The sequence below is a fragment of the Puma concolor genome, chromosome A3 (genome assembly GCF_028749965.1).
Source record: "Puma concolor isolate L17-30 chromosome A3, mPumCon1.1.hap2, whole genome shotgun sequence".
NCBI classification, from domain to species: Eukaryota; Metazoa; Chordata; class Mammalia; order Carnivora; family Felidae; genus Puma; species Puma concolor.
Genome location: NC_141669.1, coordinates 90,077,623 through 90,101,367, shown reverse-complemented (window position 1 = coordinate 90,101,367; position 23,745 = coordinate 90,077,623). Strand labels below are relative to the sequence as shown.

General features: G+C 43.6%; 1 protein-coding gene across 1 annotated transcript in view; it reads right to left on the bottom strand.

Moving 5' to 3' along the window:
* Positions 1–23,745, bottom strand: part of SH3RF3 (SH3 domain containing ring finger 3) — a 371,189-nt gene that overhangs the window by 36,769 nt on the left and 310,675 nt on the right. Inside the window, exon 8 of the mRNA XM_086701496.1 lies at positions 21,276–21,610. Coding sequence (XP_086557622.1) covers positions 21,276–21,610 — 335 coding nt within the window. The remainder of the gene's footprint in view (positions 1–21,275; positions 21,611–23,745) is intronic.

Below are 23,745 nucleotides of genomic sequence, written 5' to 3'. Positions count from 1 at the left end.
CGTCAACTCCAGAAGGGCAATGACCTTGCTTGCCTTATTCACCACTGGGTCCTGATGCCCAGAAACACACCTGAGACATAGTACTCATGAAACAATTCTGGGATAAATAAATGTCTAGGGTGTTGCGAGGCCCACTGCGTTAGGATCGTTTTGTGATCCGTATTTGTTTAATCTAGATTTTGAACAGTCTTTAGTTAGAAACTTCCGTACACCCCTATCAGTAACTGACAGACCCAGCATGCAGAAAATCAGTAAGGACACAGTTGAATTCAACACCATCATCCATCAACTGGATCTAATGGATATCTATAGACTACTTCATCCAACAACAGCAGAATATACATTCCTTTTAAGCTCACATGGAACATTCACGAAAACAGATCACATTCTGGGCTCTAAAACACACCTGAACGAACTTAAAATAAAAATCATACAATGTCTGCTCTCAGACCACAATGAAATTAAAGTAGAAATTAATAACAGAAAGATAACTGGAAAATCCCCAAATACTTGGAGATTAAGCAACTCACTTCTAAACAAAACACAGGTGAAAGAAATCTCAAGAGAAATTTAAAAATATTTTCATTAAATGAAAATTAAATTATAACTTATCAAAATTTGTGGGATTTAGTGACAGCAGGGCTTAGAGGGAAATTTATAGCATTGATTGCACATATTAGAAAAGAAGATCTAAAATCTAGGTGCACCTAGGTGGCTCAGTCATTTAAACATCTGACTCTTGATTTTGGCTCAGGTCATGATCTCATTGTCAGGAGATCAAACCCTGTGTTGGGCTCCGTGCTGAGCACGGAGCCTACTTAAGGTTCTCTCCCTCCATCTTCCTCTTTCCGTCACCTGCTTGCACACATGCAAGTGTGCTCAGGCTCTCTCAAGAAATAAAAATAAATAAAATAAAAATTGAAAATAAAATCAATAATCTAAGCTTCTACCTTAGGAAACTAGAAAAAGAAGAACAAATTGAATTCAAAGTAAGCAGAAGAAAAGAAATTAAAAAAATATAGAGCAGAAATCAGTGAAATTGAAAATAGGAAATTGATAAGCCCCTGGCTGAGCAAACTAAGAAAAGAAGAGAAGACACAAAATACTAATGTCAGAAATGAAAAAGGGGATATCACTACAGATCCTGTGGACATTACAAAGTAATAAGGAAATATTATGAATCCTTTTATGCTTACAAGAGATGAACCAACTCCTTAAAAGACACAATATGCTAAAACTTACCCAAGAAGAAACAGACAATCTGAATAGGCCTACACCTATTAAAGTGATTGAATCATTCATTGGTAACCTTCCAAAACAGAAAGCACCAGCCCAGATGGGCTCATTGGTGAATTCTGCCAAACATTTAAGGAAGCACTATATCAATTCACTACCATTTCTTCCAGAAGATAGAAGCAGAGGGGATATTTCCCAAGGGGATATTTTCACATTCTTCAAGACCAGCATTATCCAAATAACAAAACTAGATTTAAAAATATACAAGAAAACTATAGGCCAATATTTCTGATGATCATTAATGTAAAAATTCTCAACAAAATATTAGTCAATAGAATATAACAAGGTATAAAAAGAATTATATACCATGACCAAGTGGGATTTATCCCAGGTATGCAAGGCTGGCTCAACATTAAAAAATCAGTTAATGCAGGATGCTGGGTGGCTCAGTGGGTTAAGTGTCTGACTTCAGCTCGTGTCATGGTCTTGCGGCTCTGGAGTTTGAGCCCTGCATCAGGCTCTCTGCTGTCAGCACAGAGCCTGCTTCAGATCCTCTGTTCCCCTCTATCTCTGACCCTCCCCCGCTGGTTTGTTCTCTCTCTCTCTCTGTCTCAAAATAAATAAATAAACTTAAAAAAATCAATTAATGCAATCCATCACATCAACAGGCTAAAGAAAAAAAATCACATGATCATATCGATAGATGCAGAAAAAAAACATTTGACAAAATCTAATACCTATCAGGATTAAAACTCTTAGAAAACTAGGAATAGAGGGGAATTTATTCAACCTGAAAAAAGCACATTTACCAAAGTACCTTACCTGTTAGCTGTAAGTACAATGTTAGCATTATATGCTGAGAAACTATAAGCGTTTCTGCTGAGATCAGGAACAAAGTGAGAATGGAAGGGTGTCTTCTCTTACCACTCTTCTTCCACATCAAACTGGAAGTCCAAGCTAATGCAGTAAGATGAGACCAGGAAATGGGAGGTATACAGATTGAGAAGGAAGTAATAAAACTGTATTGTTCACTGATGACATGATTATCTACATAGAAAAATTGAAAGAATTGACAGAAAAACTCCTGGAACTAAGATGCAGGTTTGCAGGATCCTAAGTTAATTCCTTTCCTATATACCAGCACTGAACAACTGAAATTTTAAATTAAAAGCACCATACATTTACAGTAGCACCTCCCAAAATGAAATACCTAGGTATAAATCTAACAAAATATGTACAAGGTCTATGAGGACAACTACAAAATTCTGATGAATGAAATCAAAGAACTAAATAATTGGAGATATATCCATGTTCACAAACAGGAAAACTCAGTATTGCCAAGATGTCAATTCTTCCCAACTTCACATATAGATTCAACACAGTCCTGACCAATATTCCAGAAAGTTATTTTGTGCATATTGACATATTCTAAAGTTTATATAAAGAAGCAAAAGATCCAGAATATCCAACACAATATTGAAGAAGAAAATTGTTGGAGGACCGATACTACCAATGTCAAGACTTACTGTAAAGCTACAGTAATCAAGATAAACTGTTGGCAAGAGAACAGACAAATATATCAGTGGAACAGAATACAGAGCCCCAAAATAGACCCATATAAATATAGCCCACTGACCTCTGACAAAGTAACAAATGTAGTACAATGGAGAAAAGATGGTCTTTTCAACCGATGGTCCTGGAACAACTGGACATCCATGTGCCAGAAAAAAAATAATAATCCAGACAAAGCATTATGCTCTTCAGAAAAATTAACTGAAAATGGATTACAGACTTACATGTGAAGGACAAAACTACACAACTAGAAGATAACATAAGAGAGAATCAACATGACCTTCAGTTTGGTGATGACTTTTTTGATACAACACTCAACGCATGATTCACGCAAGAAATAATTGAGAAGTTGAATTTCATTAAAATTAAAAACTTCTGCTCTGCAAAAGACACTGAAGAGAAAGAGAAGACAAGCCGCAAACTGGGAGAAAATATTTGCAAAAGACAAATATGATAAAGGGCTGTTATCTAAAATATACAAAGAACACTTAAAACTCAACAGTAAGAAAACAAGTAACCTGATTAAAAAGTGGGCAAAAGATCTGGCCACTTCACCAAAGAAAATATACAGAAGTCAAATAAACATATGAAGATATGTTCAACATCCTAAGTTATCATGGTATTGTAAATTAAAATGATAAGAGGATACCACTACACACCTATTAGAATGGTGAAAATCCAAAACACTGATGACACCAGGTGATGGTGAGAATGTGGAGCAACAGAAACTCTCACTTATGGCTTGGTGGGAATGTAAAATGGTTCAGTCTGCTTTGTTTTCTGTTTTTATTTTTATTAAGTTTTTAATTTTAATTCCAGTATAGTTAACATAGTGTTATATGAGTTTCAGGTGTAAAAATAGTGATTCAATAATTCTATAAATCATTCAGCACATTATTTACAATAGCCAAATTATGGAAGCAGCCCAAGTGTCCACTGAAGGATGAATGGATACAGAAGATGTGGTATGTATATATAATGGCACAGCCACTCTGAAAGATAGTTTTGACAGTTTACAAAACTAAACATGTTCTTACCATATGATCCAGCAATCACACCCCTTGGTATTTACCCAAATGAGTTGAAAACTTATGTCCACACAAAACCTGCACATGGTGTTTACAGCAGCTTCATTTGTAATTGCCAAAACTTGGAAGCAATCAAGAATCCCTCAGTAGGTGAATGGATAAAAAACTGTGGTACATCCATACAATGAAATCTTATTCTAAAATGAGCTATCAAGCCATAGTAAGACACAGAGGAACCTTAAATGTATATTACTAAGTGAAAGAAGCCAGTCTGAAAAATGTCACATAGTATATGATTCCAACTATATGACATTCTGGAAAAAGCAAAACCATGGAGACAGTAGAAGAATCAGTGGTTGCCACGGCTTGGGGGAGGAGGGATGAGTAGGTGGAGCACAGAGGATTTTTAGGGCAGTGAAACTATTCTGTATGGTAGATACATGTCTATACATTTGTCTAGACCCAAAGAATGTACAGCACCAAGAGCAAAACTTAGCGTAAACTATGGACTTTGGGTGATTATGATGTGTCCATCTAGATTCAACAGTTGTTAACAAAGGGACCATCTGGGGAGGGTATTGGTAATTGAGGATGTACATGGGTGTAATGGGAAATATTTGTACCTCCTGTTCAATTTTGCTGTGAACCTAAAACAGATGTACAAAATAAAGTCTATTAAAAAAATATTTGGGAGGGTGACTTATAATACCAGAGGGGCTATTTTTAGAAGAGGAAATGGACTGTGAGGTGGCAGAACTACACCCATGGATCAACTCCACAAGATGTGTATTTATGTATGTGAGTGCATATATATGTATGTATGTTTATGTTACTGCATGTACAAGTGTGTGCATGTACACACATGTGCACATGTGTAACTGTGTGTGCATGTGTGTTAGTGTGTGTGTGTGCATGTGTACATATGTGTGCATGTAGGTGTCCATATATGTGTGTATATTTACATGCATATGAATGTGTGTATGCATGTGCATATATTGTGTATTTATATCTGCGAAAAGTGTTTGGACTCTGTAGATTGTGACTCAACAAGAAGATGGGGTTTTTAGCAACAGGTCAGTTCAGTCATAGAACAGGTTTCTTCCTTCAACAGTAAGTACCCTGTTCCTAGAGGTGTTTTAGCAGAACCCGAGTGATCCCTCTTAAGTAATTTGCAGATAGGATTGCTGGGTTAGTTAGGGCTGGTGGGTCCTTTTAACTCAGATGACACATAAGCTCCCTTCTAGTGCTAAGTCTGTGAACCTGGGGCACTTCTACACGAGGCTGTCTGTATCTGCTCTTAGTGACCTCTTTCCAGGAGCACTTTATACAGGTTTCTTTAAGACTGTGAATGTTCACTTCCTGCCTTATCTATGTTCACCTCCAGCTCTGAGAATCCTGAAAGCCCAGCTCAGGGAATCAGAGAGTGCTGAGGGAGACCAGGGGCCCCAATCTGGGAACAAGAAGCTGTCTAGGCTGAGAAATGGACAATTTTCTTGCATCTCTCAAGTAACCCTTTGGGCATCCTTGTTAATGATCTTTGTATTTTCCTAATATAAATATTTGAAGCAGTGTCTCTCTAAGGTACTGAGTGGTTTAAACAGCTTGATTGCCGTGGAAACCAATAGTGACACCATCCTTTTCTGTAAGCCCTGGGAAATTTATGGCTTCCTCCCCATTGCTTCCTAAGTATAGATTTGTTACCAAGTTACACAATAATCAGAAATCTGAAGTGATTTATATCTCCCTGCCCCCACAGGATGCATTTTACTTTACTTGTAGCTTCACATAATAAGTTTAAGCCCTAGTTCCCAAATCACTCAGTGATGACTCTGTGTAGAGCTATAAATAAGAAATAGCTGTTATCAACATATTCATTGTGAAATCTTGGAAAATAAAGCACCAGCCTTGGCAACATCTTTCATACTTTTATTTAAATAATACTATCCTTGGACATTTTTAGTAATGGTTCACCTAATCAGTTAATAGTTTTCCACTGATATTAACAGTTATGGATACTTTGGGTGTCAACTTGGCTAGACTCTAGTGTAAATAGCTGTTAGGTAAAATGCTAACACAATGTAGCCATGAAAGTATTTGTGAATGGGGTTAACATTTACAATCATTTGACTCTAAATGAAGGAGGTTACCCTCCATAATGTAGATGGGCCTCATCCATTCAGCTGAGGGCTTTTAAGAGAAAAAACTGAGGTTTTCTGGGGAGGACGAAATTCTGCCTCAAGGCTGAAGCTCTTCCCAAACTTACAGTCTGTTGGCCTGTTCAAAAGATTGCAGACATGCCAGTTCCCACAATCACGAGCCAACTCCTTTGGTTCTAATTCTCTGGAGAACCCTGAATGACAGAGATTTTGGTACCGAGAGTGGTGTTAGAGGAATAGAATCTTAAATATGACTTTTCTGAGTTAGTTCTGTGTTTTCTAGAATTGGTTCTTTAAGCTGACATATTCAAAGCCCTATGACTCTATTTCAGTGGTAAAGAGGATAGTGACCAACCATCCATGGTATGATGTGCCAACAGAGATACACAAAATATCACCATTGGACACTCCTAACAAATACTTTTAAAAGGCAAGGTTCTGGGTGATAATGTATATGATACCTTAGAAAATTGTTGTCAAACTCATGAGTTTAATACGATTGGCCAATTACTCTTAACTGGCCTTGCTCTTAACTGCTCTTAACTGGCTGGACAAATGAGTCTAGGATTTCAAATTCCTAGGTCAAGCGACACATAGATAACCTGACAGTTTCTATGTCTGCCCTGAAAGGAACCCTGATCCCCTGTAGCCCCAGAGCTGAGATTTCTGTAGCCCCAGAGTTTCATCCTGTGAGTGACTGAATTACTGTGCAGATTGAATGCCCAACTTTACAGTATGTCCATTGTTAAAGTGAGGACATTGAATGGAAAGGAATGGGATCCTGAAAATTGGAACAGGAACACATGGTTAGATTCTGATAAGCTTGGGACACTGAACCCCTAAATTCTTCCAAGTCTTCTCTGCCAGTAGAAGAGCCCTTCCAGTCCTGAGGAGGTTAACCTTCCTTTCACTGAGGAGCCCATTACAGCTTCCCCTGAGGCAGCTGCCTTGCAAGAAGACACTGCTGATCCTCAGAACCCACCTCTACCACCTCTCTTTACTTCTAGACTTATAACGACACTCAAGTCTGAGAAGGCCCCAAAGAGTGAGGTGCTAAGTTTGATCGATGAGGAAGTATGCTACACTCTGACAGAACTGCATGACTTTTACAATTTATACAGAAATAAATCTGAGGAATATGTGTGGGGATTCATATTAAGGGTGTAGGATAATGGTGAAAGAAACATAAAATTAATGCTGAATTTATTCATGTGGGACAACTGAACAGAAGTTCTGGACTTAATATTGTAGCCCATGGCATTAGAAAGGGCTCTAACAGTTTGGTTGGCTGGCTGAAACATGGGCCAAAAGATGGCAAACAGTAAATTAGGTTGAAATGCCTCCTGCCTTAATATAATGTAGAGAAAGGTACCTAAAAGTTTAAGGAGACTGGAGTGTTGAGTGGATTTGTCATGTAAGACCTGCTCACCCATCCCAGGATGACACACCTTCCACACCCACTGTGAGGAACATATTTGTGATAAAAGCTTCAGGATCCTCGAAGAACTCTGGCCACTCTTCCACATTGACCAAACCTTACAGTGAGAAGTATGGCACAGAATTAGGAAGCCTGATCAATGGGATGACATGGATCCTGAGTGGGCAGAAGCCATGTGGCAGCACTTAACTGACAAAAACAAGATGGCCATCATTGCCATGATGGATGATGGAGTCCAATCATCAGTCAGAATAGTCTGACTTGCACAGACCTGTGGCAAGATCATGGATGGCAGTAGCCCCAGCAGAGGAGGAGCAGGAAAATCTACTAAATCCTGACTTGAGCTGTATAAACAGAAGTGTTCTGAAGTTTAACTAGAGTCATGACTTCTCTATCAATTCCCAGACTGAGGGTTTGGAGACCCAGAACTCCTTCAATGAAGGGCAAGTTGGGTCTTCTTGAGGAAGAACCCCACTATGCTGTGACTCTTTCTCCCAGATCTCCCCGAAAGGACCTTTTCACCAGGATAATCATGCACTGGGGAAAAGGAGACAATCAGACCTGTTAGGGACTATTAGACACTGGCTCTGAACAGACATTGGCTCCAGGAGACCCCAAGTATCACTGTGGTCCCCCAGTCAGAGTAGGGGCTTATGGAGGTCTGGTGATCGATGGAGTTTTAGCTCAAGTCTGTCTTATAGTGAGTCCAGTGGGTCCTCAAACCTGTCCTGTGGTTATTTCCTCAGTTCTGGAGTGCATAATAGAAATACACATACTCAGCAGCTGGCAGAATCCATCCACATGTTTGTTCCTGACCTGTAGAGTGAGGGCTATTATGGTGGGAAAGGCCAAGTGGAAGCCCCTAGAACTGCCTCCACCCAGGAAAAGAGTAAACCTGGAGCAATACCACATTCCTGGAGACACTGCAGAGATTAATGTCACCATCAAGGACCGGAGGGATGCAGTCCCACTACATCCCCATTCAACTCTCCTATTTGGTCTGTGCTGAAGACAGATGGAGCTTGGAGAATGACATGGATTTTTGTTAAGTTCAATCAGGTATTAACTCTAATTGCAGCTGCTGTACCAGATGTGGTCTCCTTGCCTGAGCATATTAATGCATTGCTGGTACCTGGTATGCAGCTATTGACCATGCCAATGCTTTTTCCTCCACATCTGTTCATAGAGACCACCAGCACTTTTGCTTTCAGTGGGCAAGGCTGGCAATACACCTTCACTGTCCTACCTCTGGGGTACATCAGCTCTCCAGCTCTATGTCATAATTGATCACCTTTCTGTTTCACAAGATATCACATGGATCAATTACATTGGTGATATTATGCTGATTGGAACTATTGAGCACTAGGCTTATTGGATATTAGACATATTGGCAAGATGTTTGCATGTCACATGGTGTGAAATAAATCCAACAAAAATTCAGTGGCCTTCTACTTCAGTGAAACTGCTAGGGGCCCAATAGTGCAGGGCATGTTGAGAAACCCTTCTAAGGTAAAGGATAAGTTGTTGCACCTAGCCCTTCCCACAACCAAGAGTCCCAGTGCTTAGGATGCCTCTTTGGATTTGTTGGCAGCATATTCCCCACTTAGGTGTGCTACTCCAGCCCATTTACTGTGTGTGATCTGACAAAGCTGCTAGTTTTGAGTGGGGTCCAGAACAAGAGAAGGCTCTACAGCAGGTCCAGACTACTGTGCAAGCTGCTCTGCCACTTGGGCCATGTGATCCAGCAGATCCAATGGTGCTTGGAGTGGCAGTGGCAGAGAGGGATGCTGTGCAGAGCATCTGATGGGCTCCTACAGGTGAAATACAGCCCTTAGGATTTTGGAGTGAAGCCTTGCCAAGCTCTTCAAATAACTACTCATCTTGAGAAACAACTCTTGGCCTGTTATTGTGTCTTAGTAGGACTGAACACTTAACCCTGAGCCGCCAAGTTATTGCGTGGCCTGAGCTGCCCATCAGGAATTGGCTGTTACCTGACTCACCAAATTATAAAGCTGGGTGTGCACAGCAGCACTCCATCATCAGATGGAGGTGGTATATACATGAACAAGCCCAAGCAGGCCCTTAGGCACGAGTAAGTTACATGAAGTGGCTCCAATACCCATGGTCCGGCTCCTGCTACATGGTCTTCTCTCTCCCAGCCTGCACCTGTGGCCTCACAGGGAGTTCCTATGATCAGTCGACAGAGGAAGAGAAGACTCAGTTCTGTAAGATATGCAGGCTCTATGTAAGCGTGGACAGTTGTGTGCTGTAGCCCCTTTATGGGGCATCCTTGAAGGACAGTGGTGAAGAGAAATCCTTCCAGTGGGCAGAATTTTGAGCAGTGCATCCAATTGCTCATTTTGCTTGGAAGGAGAGATAGCTAGAGGTGTTACTGTGTAGTGATTCATAGGCTATAGTTAATGGTTTGGCTGGATGGTGATGACTTAGAAGAAACATGATTAGAAAATTGGTGACAAGGGGATCTGGGAAAGTGGTAAATGGATAGAGCTCTATGAATGGGCAAAAATGTGAAAAGAATGTGTGTGCTGTGTGAATGTTCACCAAAGGCTGACCTCAGCAGAGGAGGATTTTAATGACCCATTCTCTGGATACCAGTCATCCTCTTTCCCTAGCCAGCCCTGTCAAGTGACTATTGTTATAGGGTGGAGGTCATGTATGGGTCCAGTATTGTGGACTTCCACTCATCAGGGACAACTTGGTTATAGGCACTGCAAATGCCCATTCTGCCAGCAGTAGAGATCAGCACTGAGCTCCTGATATGGAACCATTCTCTGGAGTGAACAGCCAGCTACCTGGTTACGATACTGGTTACAGGGTTACGAGCAGCATTTTGTTCCTACTGAAACACTTATTCTGAATATGGACTTGCCTTCCCTGCATGCAATTCTGCCCAAACTACTATCTGTGGATTTCAGAATGGCTTATCCGTCATTGTCATATTCCACACAGCAATTGCTTCTGATCAAGGAACTCACTTCACAACAAAGGAAGTGTGGCAACAGGTCCAGACTCATGGAATTCACTGGTCTCACTTTGTTCCTATCTTAAAGAAGTTGGCTTGACAGAATGGCCTTCTGAAGATCCAGTTACAATACCAGCTGGGTGGCAATACCTTGCAGGTTTGGGGGCAAGGTTCTCCAGGAGGCTGTATGTGCTCCAAGTCAGCACCCAATTGATGGTGCTGTTTCTCCTATAGCCGGGAATCAGGAGGGTGGAAATAGGAATGGCACCATACGCTGTTACACCTGGAGGCCCACTAGCAAAAGTTTCTATTTTTGTCCCCATGACTCTATGCTGTGTGGGCCTAGAGGTCTTAGATTCTAAGGTAGGAGTGCTTCCATCACGAGGCACAACAACAATCCTATTGAACTGGAAGTTAAGACTCCCATTTGACCATTTTGGACTCCTCATGACTGAATAAACAGGCAAAGAAAGTAGTTATTTTACTGGCTTCAGTGACTGATCCTTACTGTAACTATTTCAGTCAGATGTAGGGTTTAGTTTAGGGAAAACTGGGCTGTACTGCACAATAGAGGTGTGTCTCTTAGTATTACAATGTCCTGTGACTATGGTCAATGGAAAGCTACAACAACCCAGTTCAGTCAGTACTGCTAAGGGCCCAGACCCTTCAGGAATGAATATCTGGGTCACCCTACAGATAAGGAATGACAACTTTCTGAGGTGCTTGCTGAAGACAAAGGGAATATGGGGTGCATCATGGAAGAAGGTAGTTATAAATACCAGATATGACCAGTTACAGAAACAATGACTGTAATAGTCATGAGCATTTTCTCTGTTTTGTTTTGAATATGTTTGTGTGTGTGTGTGTGTGTGTGTATAATCTTTTTCTTCCCTCTCTTATACCCTTATCATATAAGTTGTACTGACTTCATATTATAGTATTCAAATATTTTTAACTTTATATCACAGTATTTAAGTTACAGGATATCAAGGAGAAAAGTGAACATTGCCTAAGGACTTTACATCCTCCTCTGGGGTAAGGGCTAGTGCATTTTCAGTTGTATACAGGATAGATGTATCATATTAGGCAGAAGCATAACTTCACTGTTGTATTTATTTGGATACTAAGTATGGTTTACAGAGATGGCTACAAGTGCCAAGTTGAGGGAGGGTGAATTGTAATGGTTAGTTCTAAGTGTCAACTTGGTTGGCTACATTGCCCAGTGGTTTAGTCAAGCACTAGTCCATACGTTGCTGTGAAAATATGTTGTAGATGTGATCACCAGTTGACTTTAAGTAAAAGAGATTAATTAGACTATGTGCCTGGATATATGGGTGGGCCTCTTGTAATCCACTGAAGGCCTTAAAAGTAATCTGAGGCTTCCTAGGGAAGAAAAATTTATGCCTCAAGACTACAGCATCAACTCTTGCCTGAGTTTTCAGCCTGTGGCATTCCCCACAGGTGGGCTTGCCAGCCTCCACATTCAACATGTGAGCCAATTACTAAAACAAATATTTATAGCTATATTTCATATTGGTTCTATTCCTCTAGGGAATTCTGACTGATACAAACCAATGATTAATATTTTAGTAGAAGAAGATATTATTCCCATCTTAATATTAAGCAAACTGAAGTCTAAGGGATTTGTCTAGGGTGATACAAAGTGAAGGAGAGAACTAAGAGTCTGAAGGCAGTTGATGCAAGCCAGTAATCTAGCCATTGCTGCTGGTATTACAAAGAGATCAGAAAGCAGTAACGTTTTCATTAAGTTGACCCATTAGGTCTGCTTGAGATGGACAGAAAGACTGTGAATCTTCTAAAAAGATTAAAGAACTTCATTCTCATGCTATATGCAGATGTGTCTTGTAATTTATTAAGATATGGCCTGGAAATAAGCACATAAAACACCAGGTAAACAAAAATCAAGTCTGCCCCAAGAGTCACTTTACCCCAGAGGGAAAAAATGGTATAAAGTTGTCTTATCTGGAAGTGATGGCACAATTCCCTCGCCTCTACCACCACTGCCTGTGTGGGAGCACCAACAAAACAAAATAAAATCACAGCAAACAAAATGGTGACACCAGCACTCTGTTCTTTCTCATCATTGCTCTCAGTTATGTGACAAGATGGAAAAGCACTCACAAGTTCTCTAGAATATTAGAGATGCCCCATCAAGCTGACACTGTCTGCCTTCTGGGAAGGGCATCCTATTGCGTCTACTCTGCAAGCACTACCTTCTGGTGTGGTTTATGGAGTATGTGTATATGTTTTACTTTTTAACTGATTCCATCAGCTGAGTTTTTCCCTAGGCAGGGAAGACTATGAAAAAAACACCTTGTCTTTATGAGCAATATGAAGATATGTCATGAAAAGGGAGGCGATAATAATGGTAGAATTTTGTACGGTAGAATACAAACTTGCTATGGGAATCAAGTGCGTTCCATGGCTCTCGGCCACTTGCACGCCTACAATCTACATCGCTGACCTTGCTGCCACAGTCATCTCTTTGTGTCTGGGAGGGCTACATCATGTGCCACTAGAGTGTAAAATCCCCCAACAATCTTAATGAGTTATGGTGAACTTTGCCCTCTGGGGAGAATGACAGAACCCCCGTGGCTATTACTGGTAATCACAAATTCTTTTCCATTGCTAGTTTATTACAATTTTAAAAACGAATTTTGGTTTCATGCTTTGCAGTTGACATTGTTTAGGCTAAATGTCAGGTACAAAATTGACACCTAAGAAAACCCTTTATATCTATGTTTCTCAGTGGTCACAGGAAAAAGAAACCAGAAAATGGAACCTCCAGTGGCTGAGGAGATGAATAATTACCATTTTACTAATAGATTACACCAATCAATTGAGGTTCATTTTGGAGCAGCCTACATCTCTCCATTTGGCAATGTTAAGTGTCTTTTTTTCTAAAAATGCAAAATCAAATGCCCTTTTCATCTTTTATCAGAAGCGTCAGGGATACAAGTTTTACATCTATATCTATCTCATAATTCTTACAGAATCTGACCTTCAATTATACCAAATTCTTACTAATCATTTCCAATATTTTTATTCCAAATACTAGGCTGAGCATTTGTGAAATTAACTAATTTACTCCTCCCCAAAAGTCAGGGTGGTAGGTGCTATCATCCTCATTTTACAGGTGAGGAAATGGAGGCACAGAAAGGTGAGGGAACTTGCTCAAGGTCACATGATTGATACATAGAAGGGCCCTGATTCACACTTGACAGCTGTGCCCCAGGCACACCCTCTGTGCTCATTAATCAGTCTGTGCATTCTTTCATGCCCACATACCCTGGGGTCCCAATAGGAGAAGCTGTCCAATAGAGGCAGAGGAGAGGAAGTGGCCCTCTCCTGAACACCAAGGGGCTGGCTTTATTCCCACTGATGATGAGCTGCATGGCCTTGTGCAGGCCACCTGGCTACCTGGACTTTCATGTCCACATCTGTGCCCTGCAAGGGTCCCCAGTGCCCCACTAAGAAGACACCTGGAAGTGCACTGGATTGAGTCTCACCTCAGAACAAAAGCTGGGGGTTTCTATGGGAAAGTTGGGGGAATGGCCTGGCCCTGTGGTGCCTTCCTGGGAGACAGCCAACCCCCAAGAAGGCCTCAGGCTTCCTCTGAGCTCTCCAAGACCAGGGTGAGGCCACTGTCCTGTCCCACCTGGGGGTCTGTGCCCTGATACACATGAGGAAGAAGTTGTCATCTTGTCAAGTTGCCCTTGTCATCAGGGAAGTGACACTCTAGCAGCATGCCCTCTTCCAAAAATAAGTTTCTTGTAAAACTTCAGAGTGTTTTGACAGCTGGGGTTCATGCTTTCAGGATGCGTTCATTTTCAGCCTAAAGATTACTCATAAGCTACATGCCAGCTTTCCTCATCCCACAGAAGGCAGCCAAACCCTAGGGAAAAGAGGAGAAGGTCTGAAGTTGTTGGGGCTCTAGTTGCCCACAGCAGTCAGAAAGGGACTCCCTGCCCAGCCAGAGTGCCAATGCCAGTGCAAGGGTGATCAGAGCTGCCCAGCATGAGAGTCCCTAGAAGGAAGTGGGTTTCCATAGCCCAGAGCCGACCAACTGACCACCAGACTCATCAGTGACTCATTTTTGAGGCAGCCAAGGTCCCCAAAGCCCATGATGATGTGCCACATGGGTCTGTGGGCCCAGCCATGCTTCATGAGTCACCCTCTTCCCCTGTGGCCACACCTGAGACACAGCACTGCTCCGAGGGTCTCTGCATATTGGGGCCTGACCTGTAAGCAAGCCAGGTGCTACTCTTTCCCTATCAGTGGGAGAACCAGGCCTACAGTGCAATTCAGATCTGGTGAGGTCAGCCCCCCACCCCCACCTCTGATAAGTGTCAACTGACGCAGCAGGACACCTCCTCACCACTGGCTTGGTTGATGGGGCCCATGCAGCTAGTGTGTGACAGCAGGAGAGCCTCTGCCTATCTCAAAATTGAAAACACACTGGCAGCAACTGATATGTTGGTTATGGAGATTACAGCAGCCCCCCTTCCAGTCTGCATTTTAGAAACAGTACAAGTAAAGGCTTGCTTACTGCAGTGAGCCTAATGGAGAGAAAGTGATTCATAAACCAGTGATTCTTCAATTTAGAAAAAACTGCCTGGTTGTTCTAAAGAGCTTCACCCTCAAGATTTCCTTTATATTTCATATTCCTGGGTTTTCATTGAAAATATAATTCTAACCCTATGTAATATATGTCTTATTATCAGCATATATATATATATGTATATATATATACACATACATATACATATATACATATATATATATACACATATATGTATACATATATATATATACATATATGTGTATATATATATATGCTTTTAAATGAGTGGGATATAGATAATAAAGAACAAGTTCAAAGTTCATCTGCAACACACTTCCCATACTGGCTCTGCTACTGGCCAGGACTAGCTGCTGCTGTTATCGGTCATCCTGTCAGATTTGCTGTTCCTTTCAGACCAGCTCCCCAAAGCCTTAATTAGAAAGGTCATGCTATCCATGTGGATTTGACCAAGTGGTTCACTGTCACATGGGCTCTGGCTGCAGTTGAGTCCAGTGTGGAAAACAAGGCAGAGCCTCACACTCCCCTCTCCTGGGCAGACCCTACAGCCTCCTCCCATAGCTACCCCTGTCCTCTCACTGTGGGACTCCTGGACAAGCCCAAACCACCCGAGGCCTCGGCCTCATGAAACTGGAGAGACAACCACAAGTCAGCACAACAGAGCCTGGCAGAACTGACACAGGGGTCGGGAAACCAGAGTCCTTGGACTGGCTGCACTACTGATGCCATGTAACACCTGGTGAGCCTCTCAACATCCCTGAGCCTCAGCAGCATAATCAAAAAAGAGGAGTTTAATGAAAAGATCTTCAGAGTCTCTTTCTGGTTCTAATATTCTATTACTGTGTGGAACTGAAGATATTTCATCCATATGCAGAAAGTTAACTTTCTTCTGACCTATAAAGTAAAGAATTTCTTATAGTCATGGGAATGAAAACTCATTGGAAACAGTTTTCCCAATTACTTTTAGTTTACAAATATCCCTTTAGTCTACAAATATCACCAGATGCTTTCTAGAAGGAAGGTACTCTTCAGGGTCTGTTGATCAGGGCTCTGAGACTTTTTGGAAATGTCAGGACTCAGCACACAACAACAACCATTTTCCCCCAAATATACTGATTCCTACCGTGTGCTATGCATGCTGATCTAGTCTATTCTATTTCATTCTGTGCATTCTATTTGATATAAGAAAATGTTCATCCAAATCCACTAAATTGGTTTGGTGATTCATGAGTGGGTCACTTTTGAACATGTGGTTTGAAAGATACTGCTGTAGCCAGTGATCACAAGGGTATGCTGACACCAAGGATAGTATTAAATGGACATATGGCACCAGTTAGAGGGGCTGTCACAAAGTGGGATTCAGTTACCTGAGTAGGAAGAAAAAGACTGAGGGGCTCACAACTCAGAGAAGGGAAGGAATACAGCTAACCTCCTTTGATTAAATCTTAAACCCTATCTTCTTGCCTAATACCAGACTCCTCAATATGCTGAGCAGTGCCTAACTGATCTCAAGGCCCTTCCAGAGCTGTCTTGCTATCTCCCACCTGCTCCTGGGCTCCTCACCCTTGGACCACATCCCTCAGATTAGAAGGTCCTTCTACCTGTCAGGCAGAACTCCTCCAGGAAGCTTCCCTGTCCCCAGACCTAGCATACTCTATTGCAGTTGTCTGTTTCCCAGTCTGCATCTTGGTACTAGACTTGGTGTTCCTTCAGGCTGGGGTGGAATCTTCCTTTGCTATAGACCCTCAGGACCCTCAGCACTCTGGCTGGGCCACACAAATCTTCCTTGTAATACACCGAAGAGAGAGGGGTGAATACAACGAAGAGAGAGGGGTGAGTGAGTGACTTCTAGCCAGGTGGCCAGGGAAAGCTTCATGGCTTCAGGAGGGCCAAAATCTTCCACTTCCTTCCTCAACACATCATTGCTGCTAGTCACTGACTGTGCCTCTATGCCTCCAGATAGATGACTTTCCCCCAGAGTCAACCCGTAGGGATAACTGATCCATATCATCTGGTGCCAAGTGTTCATGAGGCCTCGGAAATAGAAAACAGTCATGGATGGACATGATAGGTGATATTTGATGGTTGTTTCAACCACAAAAAGGGATTTTTTTTAAATGAAAAGGGGTTAACTGAAATATTATACATCATTCTTAAAATTCTCCCAAGATTTTCTTTCCACTCTGTGATCTGTGGGCACCAAAAGATGACTCCTCAAGTTGTATCCAGTCCCTTCTTCAGAAATACTAGACCCAGGTCTTTGGATGGGAAGACCTCCAATGACACTCCCCAGATGATCGTAACCTTTATGACTTCCATATGCTAGGGTCTTTCTCATGTCTTGGGGTCTTCTCTGTGTCCTAAGGTTTCCCCCATGGCCTGGCTGCCTCTACTGTTTCCAACCTGGGAGACTAGGAAGGAATCCATCCATCTTGGGGTACCCTGTGATTTCACAGTATACATCCTTCTCAGGTCTTCTTGGAGGGGGGACACTCTTCATGCAGGGCCATCCCTGGTAGATCTGTCCCATGGCAGAACAGATCCCTGGTCAGCCAAAATGGCCCAAGGTGCTTGGAAGAGTTCCTAGTGCTGTCCAGAGCTCTGAATGAATCCTTAGATCAGAATTCCCTCATCTCAGGCCTGTCCTCTGTCTACCGTTTGACGCAAGTGTCAGGGAGCACTCCAGTCTTTAGCACTGTGGGCTCCAGGGCTGTGGCATAAGGGCACACTGCTGGACTGGGCACCACTGGAGGAAGTGGGAAGCTCTCCAGGAGGATGGAGCTGCTGTTATCTGGCAGCCCAGCCACAGGACAGCCCCTGTAGGAAGCCATAATACCAGGAAGATGGTCAGGAAGAGGCTCTGAGAGAGAGGCTGGAGGATGCACACTGTGACAAAAGCCCTGGGCCCAGAGAGGAACTCTGGCTCAGGATCCAGTCTATAGAAAGAGTCCCCACCCTGGCAGCACTTGAGTCTCTCTGGAGGCCTCAACTCAACAGTAGGCCAAGCAGGGCTGATGTGCAAGGCCTGCCTGCAGCAGGGCTGAGAAGCCCAATCCCAGAGGGTAGAACTAGCAAAGGGCCAGCTGCCCAGGGATCTCTGCACAGCAGTCAGCACACACGAGCCAGGTTCGGGGCCTCTTTGTACCCTACATGTGGGGACACCTGGGAATAAATCTCCCATGTTCCTAGGAGAGAATCACCCTGCCCCTATCTCAGGCACCAGGAGCCCCATAAGCCATGGTGTTCTCTCTTGTGCACATGCTTGGAAGGGCCTGGATCGAATTCCAGAACAACTCAGCACTGTGAAAACATGTAGGTGCTATGGTCTCTGTGGACAGCAGGGCTGGGAGCTCCATCTTTTTCAAAGGAAAATTCACTAACAGAAACAACCTGGAGAATACTGCAAATTACTCTTAAAAAATCCTTTCACCATAATTAGACATATGCACATCTGTGATGGGGTTACCCCAGAAACAGACCTGAGGCCAAGTGTTGTGTTTTCAAAGTTGGTGACATCTGCTCAGTTGTGGCCCTGGCGGGGGAGCGGGGGCAGCACGAGGGTGCCAGGCCCTAGCCCCAGCACACTTGACCAGCTTGGAGCACACCAGACAGGTTCAGGTGAACAGCCACTGTCTTGGCTCTTCCACTAGAAACCACAACTGTGGATTTTTGCTCTTTACTATAAAATAGGAGAAATTCAACTGGGAATACAGAAGGGATTTTTTTTCAAACCAGTGTTTTTTTTGTTTTTTTTTGTTTTTTTGTTTTGCTTTGTTTGAGAGGTGAGAAATGAAAATCACACATGACATGTGGAAGAACAATATATAGTATTTCTCTACCAGGGTTTGATGCTGACGATTGCTGCTGTACCTATGAACATATGCTCACTTAAGCCCACAAAGTCCATTTCACTTCCTACTTGGGAGCACAGCATGAACAGCACCCCCAGGCTGTGAGTCGTCTGTGCCCAGCCCTGAGCCTAGCTGGATGCAGGCTGGTGTAGGCCAGTGCATTTCTGCTGCCAGAGCTAAGTGGACATATCTGCTGCATTTCTTCTGGGAGTGGGGCTTCCTTCAAAGGTACCTTTCATCAAGAGGGTCCCTCCGGGTGTCTTCTGGACTCACTCTTGTTTGCTGATGGAGAAGAATTGTTAGTAGAGAGTAAACCTTGAGTGAAGATAAAATACCTGATAAATGTCTAACAGGCTGGGAATGTGGAGAGTAGGTCGAGCGCTGGTTTTCCTTAGCAACATGCTTAGGAGGTCAAGACTGCAAACAGTATCTTTCTCAGTGTAGATTCCTACTAGTTTGGCTCTACTGTCATGAGTCAGACTGAAGTTAGCCCTTTGTTTTGCAAACCAGACAGAGAGAATTTTTTGTCAAAGAACCAGAAATGTTTACAGAACTATTATTGTCCTTCCCTTTCCAAGTCCATCCCCTGTTTAAGGCCTGGAGGATAGAGTCTTCCAGGGAGAGTGTTCAAGTAAGAGGGTGGGCTTGTACACCTACTTCTGCCTCCTGATGAGACCCAGCTACCTCTCCTAACCAGGCTGCAAGGTGGAAGGGAGCAGGCCAAGACCTAAGGGATTTGCAAACAGACATGGACGCAAAACACAGAACAACCATTTCTCTTCGTGCCTGGGAACTCTGTTGATCTCAAGGGGACTTGAGCTTTGCTGGCTGAGAGCACAGCAGCAGTGGCTGTTACTGAGACCTCTTCCACACTTCTGAGTGTGAGAATAACACTCCTCCGGACCTGATGAGACAGGCGGTAAGGAGGCCTGAGCACTGATCTGGTGGCCCCAAGGAGTCTGGTGTGCACATATCTGAGAGGTATCCGGGCTCCTGCCAAACATGGCAGGTGAGCTGGTGGGCATGCCTTTGGGGCACCCTGGGCATGTGGACTGGACAGTCAACACTGGTTTTGGTACTGTCCCCAAAGGACAGGAAAGGCTGTCCTTGCCTTGAATATACCCTCTAGTGTTGTGGGGCTCACCAAAACCCTGGCAAGCACACTCTAGTCAAAAGACTAGTTTTATATAGAAAGGTTTTTAAAAGAACTACACAATGTGGTGAAGCCAAGAGGGAATGAGAATAAATCATTCATACAGCGAGGCCAATGAAGAGAATAGTTCCCAGCTGAAGGTGTGGGTCTGAACTGTCTAATACAGCAATGGGCAGTGCAGTGGCCCATAAGCACTGGAGATGTCTCACTGGATTTCAAAAACTGAATGTGAAAAATGGCAAATACCTCATCAAAAATCTTTTAGTATAAATTACATGTTGAAATGATAATATTTTTGGATATTGGCTTTAATAGATCATACCATTAAAATGAATTTTGCCTTTCAATTTTATTGGCCACTAGAAGATTTTAAATTAGATATGTGACTTGATTTATAGTTTCGTCAGGCAGCACTGATTTGAAATCTGGATTCTAGTCTTGGTTAATCCAGTGTCTAGCTGGGTAGCAACAGCAAGCTCATTGGACTTGGATTTCTTTTGTGAAATAAGCTCAATATTCTTCACAGTTAAAAGAATAGCTGAGGGACACCTGGGTGGCTCAGTTGATTGGGCGTCTGACTTTGGCCCATGGGTACAAGTCCTGCATCAGACTCTGTGCTGACAGCTCAGAGCCTGGAGACTGATTTTCATTCTGTCTCCCTCTCTCTCTGCTTCTCCCTCCTGCCCTCCCCCCACCCCCCCAAAATAAATAAACATTAAAAATTTTTTTAAAAATAGCTGAAAATGCTGTCTACACCAACTATGAGACCAGCATCCGCCTCTTGTTTCTCCGTAGAAAACAAGTCTGTCCCATGTGGTTGAACAGGCTGTGGATTGCATAGGGATCATACGTTGAAGGGAGGGGTTGCTGTTCACAGTGCACATAAGTAGATTTGTATATTTAATATAATAATAACCTGGTACTTGGCAATAAATATCTTGTTCTAACAAAATGAATATATTACAGTGATTTTCCAACAGATAGAGCAAAGGCATCTTGAGGAAGTGATATCTTTTCTATAGTTGGGCCTGCGTCAGTCCTACCAGAACCTGAGGCCAGCCTGAATTCCACTCCAAGGACAGCTGCTCTGCTGGTATGACCTCCATCTCTGTCATAGGCCTGATGCATCCGAGGGCAGGAACCTGGTGCCCTAATTCAAGCCTTCATTTTACAAAATGTCATTGGTGTCTGGTGCCAAAGAGCTAAAATAACCAGCTGGGCCATGGCCAGGGCTTGCCCATGATGGGCCACTTACCTTCTCATTTTTTTTCTCATCTGGTCTGCATCCTGTGTTGGTGGGGCTGGATGTCGACAGGCCACTGACAGGCCCCCCTCCAGCCTCCCCGTTGAGGTTGGCGGCATTGACATTGGGAGGTGTGACGGCTGATGCTGCAGACGTAAGTGGGATGGCCGGCCGGGGGCACTGGGCCCCGATGACCGTCTGCACCTGGGGCTGGTGGATGTGCTGTGGGGACACCACGGAGTGGGGTCTGAGGCTGGCGGTGGGCAGGCGGGACGGGGAGTTCTGGGTGCGCAGGGGCGACACGGTGGCCGTTGGTCGGTCCTGAGCCTGGGCTGAGGAGTGGGCAGCTGGAGCACGGGATTGGAAAGAGAGTGGGGTTGGAAAGTTAGTTTGCAACTGCAATGCAATCGCAGCAGACTCTTTGCTTGGGCTCGTCTTCCCAGGGCCCACCACCTCTCTCTGTGGTCTCTCCAGACCTGGCCACACTCCACGGGTAGAGAGACTAAGGCTGAGCAATGGGGAAAACACATCCCATCTTCCCAAAGCCCTGCCATGGCACAAAACAGCCTGCCTGCAGGAGGAGTGAGAACATCTTTTCCAAGGTTGCCACAAGCATGGGCATGTTCCCAGTCTCCTATAAAGCCATCTACATGGTTTTCTCTGCTGTGATGAACTAAGACACTCAGAAGGTTTTTTTAAAATGCCCTTGTTAAAATGTTCGTGAAAGTAAAGCATGACAGAATCCTGAAGAAGCCCCAAGATGCCCCAGAACTCTTAGACACCACTGCATGTAAGGTGATCATTGCCAAGAGCACAATTCTGATTCATCTCCACCCCAGAACTATAACCCAGTCTTTTGTGCACACTTGGTACTTGACTTGGCTGAGCTACAGCCAAGTGTGTGAGGCAGCTTTAGCTGGTGACAGGCACATCAGAAAGGCAGCTGCAGCCTTGGGGAGAACCATCACTCTGCCCCCTTCAATCTGCCTGAGCTTGTTGCCTTGCCTACACATGGAAGCAACAGTTTATAGATTCACACATGAGGAACCACACAATGACAAATCTGCCCCCTACTGCCAGCAAAAATGCCTCCTAAGGATGTTAGGGGTCTAAAGGCATAACATTTGTAAAACTTTGCCATTTGAAAACATAAAGTCCCTTCTAAACACAACACCAAATTAAAATTAATCCTGCTGTAGCCTGTGCTAGTGATTTTGAAGAACTGTCTCCTTACTAATTACAGAAGAAACCTACAGGAGGACAGAATGAGCCACACCAGAGGAACGGTGACTTGTGGGCTGGGCTGGTGATCCAAAGGGAGACACAGGTTGTGGCAGCCAATACCACTTCTCACCATGGGTCCCATGCAACATCATGCAAGTCAGATTCAGTCATTTTTGCACTGTTGCCCAGAGAACAATTACACATCACACTGTCCTTATTTTCTACCATCAGAATTCGTGGCATTCATGGTTTTAGCAACATGAAAAAACACATGCGATAAAACAATATTCTCAGTGCCCAAATATGCCTTGAATAGATAATCTACTCATAAATCCTAACAGTGCTTCCCTGGCATATGAAGTAACTCAGCTCGACAAATGACAGCCCTCCACATGCAAGCCAGGCCTCTTCCTTCTGACAGCACTGCGTGGGAAAAGTGGGTGAGATCTGATTATGTGATCCCGGGTTCTTCACCGGGAGATCCCAGAAGACTCTCACCGTGTCCTCTGTTTCTAGGAAGTAAAATATATAAAGACTGATTTATGGTTTTAAAAGTATTCAGGGTTTGGGGTGGGTTTAAATCCTCATTCAACATGGCCCCACATTTCAAAAGACCAACTTAGGTAACTATGCAGATCGATGAAGCCACTGGGGTCACTTAATCAGCCCGAGGTAACCCGTGACTTGGACAATGCTCCTGGGGCCATTTGTCTGCCTCTCCCCAGCTGTCTGAACTCTCCTTCACCCCAGCCCCCTGGCCTTGGAATGAGAAGTGGTGGCTTGGCGAGGAAAGAACAATCACTTGGGCCTGAAAGACTGCAGGGGCTGCTCTAGATTCTTCTACCAAGTCCCACACAACTCCCCTCCACCTCTGGCTTGCTTCCACATGCCTGCCACATTGCCCTGCCAAACCCAATGTAAGAGGACAGGGTGTTCCAGAAAGTTCTAAGCCTGTCTGCCAGGCAATCTCTTTGACACCCTTCCCAGTTCTCTCCCTTGTTCCTCTTCTCAGCCACTCCAGCCTCCTGGCTGCTCCCCCCAACACAGGCTCTCTGTCACCTCAGAGACTGCTGTATATACCACTCTCTTCTCCCCCAGAGAGCCACATGGCCCCTTGGTTGCTTCGGGCTGCTTCTGATCACCTCAGACACCGCCTTCCCATGGAAACCTGTCCTTGCCAACCCAACAAAAAGTGCAGGCTGACACTCTGTGATCCCAGACCCACTTCCCCTGCTTTAATTTCCCTTTCCTCCCATGG